This window comes from Cariama cristata, unplaced genomic scaffold (assembly GCF_000690535.1).
Source record: "Cariama cristata isolate BGI_N322 unplaced genomic scaffold, ASM69053v1 scaffold5768, whole genome shotgun sequence".
Taxonomy (NCBI): domain Eukaryota; kingdom Metazoa; phylum Chordata; class Aves; order Cariamiformes; family Cariamidae; genus Cariama; species Cariama cristata.
In genome coordinates, this window is record NW_009630513.1 from 1402 (window position 1) to 3478 (window position 2077).

A 2077-nucleotide genomic window follows, 5' to 3' on the forward strand; every position below is an offset into this window, starting at 1 on the left:
GTGTGGGTGGTTGTGGCCGGGCGCCCCCACCCCCGCCGATGAAGTCGACTGCGGAGAGGTGGGGAGAGCAGCGAGGTGAGCTGGGATGGGCCATTTCCCTGCCTCCCCCTGCCCTGATGGCACCCACGGGTCGTGTAGCACCCTGGGTTGCAGGAGCATCTTGGGGAGGTGCAGCATCCCAAGTTGCCGCAGCATCCCAGGGAAGTGCAGCGTCCCTGTTTGCAGCTGAATCCCAGGAAAGTGCAGCATCCCGAGTCACCAGAGCATCCCAGGTCACCAGAGCATCCCGGGTCACCGCAGCAACCCAGGGAAATGCAACATCTCAGTATGCAGTAGCATCCTGGGTCACCGCAGCATCCTGGTTGTCACGGTATCCTGGGGACATGCAGCATCCCAGGTCACCGCAGCATCCCAGGTCCCAGCAGCATCCTAGGAAAGCAAAGCATCCCAGGGAAATGCAGCATCCTAGGTTGCTGCAACATTCTGGGATATCACAACATCTTGGGTCATTGCAGCATCCCAGGTCATGGCAGCATCCCGGATCACAGCAGCATCCCAGGAAAATGCCAGCAAGAAACGGAGGAAAGGAGCCGGCTCTCTTCTTCCCTGCATAACAGCCCTCGTGTTGCAGGCTGGACAAAGTGGGTAAAATTACTCGGCTCCCTTCTTCCCCCGTAACAGCCCTCGTGTTGCAGGCTGGACAAAGTGGGTAAAATTACCCTATCATTGTCTCCAGAGTGGGCATTGAAGGAGAATTAGGGGAGAATTACCTCTCCCTTAAAGCCTGTCATTTAGGGGAATTGCAGACACCAATATATCCGTTTTCACAGCTGCAGTTTCAGCCGGGTGGTTCAGCCCCCTCCAGCCAGCAGAGCCCATCGCCCGCCCGGCGAGCCCCCGGGCACTCGCTGGAGGGGTCATGGTGCCAGACCCCAGCCCTTCACTCCCGCTCGATGCAGCGGGAGCAATGGGTGCATGGGGGTACCCCAACTTCTCCCACGATCATCCTGTGTGCCCCCAGACCTGAACCCTCCCATCGGCACAGCCAGCGGCTGCTCAGCCAGCCCAGGAACGGGCACCACGTGCTGCCAGGCTGGGGTATCCAAGCTGTTACAGGAATCAGAGCATGACCCATCTCCCCAAAACCAATACATTAATCCCCACGGAGCCGTGATCCGGCTGGGTTCGCATACGGGTGTCCAAGAAACAGCAACCGAGCTCAAGGAGGGGACCCCAGTTCTCCCAGCAGATTTATCTTCCCGACTTAATATTCAGCCAGCTCTCAATTTTGACGCCATCCATCCATTTCCAAATCTAATAAGATATTCCATTAAAAAAAGATGCATTTGAATCTTGGGCTCCAGCAGCATTAATATTAAAAGTGTATTGAATGCAGGAGTTTGTTTGAATGCAAACACGCTTCAAAGCCGGCGGCGGTAGATAAACCCTTTTGCCAGCTCCGTGGGTACAGAAACAAGTTATTACCGCAGGCAGTGTCCAATTTCACACGGAGATTTGCCTTTTCCGCTACACCGGTTCCCGGCAGCGGAGAGGGGGAAAATGTGGGGATGCTGAACCCCAGCATTTCCTGGGCTGGGCTGGGACCATTTCTGGGTCTGTGGTACCGGCAGGGATGCTGATCCCGATGCTGTGGGGAAGGAGCCCGATGCTGAGTGCATCTTTTGCCATGCCGGTGGTTGTGGCACATCCCTGCCGGCGGAAAAAGGTAGCTGCCAGCTGGCGGGAATTAATTAATGGCAGATGAACATTGAATGTGGTTGGATGGCTACAGCCTTAACCGCCTGGTTAATTGGGGCCGGGGTGCTCAGCACTTCCAGAGGGGTGTTTGCAGGGATCGTTGTCAGATCGGAAAGCACATTATAGATTGTATAAAAATTAGCCTGTAACTTTGCTTAAATTGCTGGTTTTCCCCCTGCTTTGGGATGAAAAACCTCGAGGCGGGGAGGAGAGCTCTGCTGCTCCGCTCTCCGTGGGGATGCTGGCCGGGGTCACACGATATTTCCCATTTCATCGTCCCCAAGCCCCAGGTGGCTGTGAAAAGGGGGAGACAGGTGAT

At 55.8% G+C, this 2077-nt stretch overlaps 1 protein-coding gene across 1 annotated transcript in view; it reads right to left on the reverse strand.

The window, feature by feature from the left end:
- Positions 1 to 30: 30 nt before the first annotated feature.
- The window catches only part of NKAIN1 (Na+/K+ transporting ATPase interacting 1), a gene marked incomplete at both ends in the record, with an annotated part of 6510 nt that continues 4463 nt past the window's right edge, over positions 31 to 2077 (reverse strand). Inside the window, one exon of the mRNA XM_009705561.1 lies at positions 31 to 48. Within this exon, the coding sequence (XP_009703863.1) occupies positions 31 to 48 (18 nt within the window). The remainder of the gene's footprint in view (positions 49 to 2077) is intronic.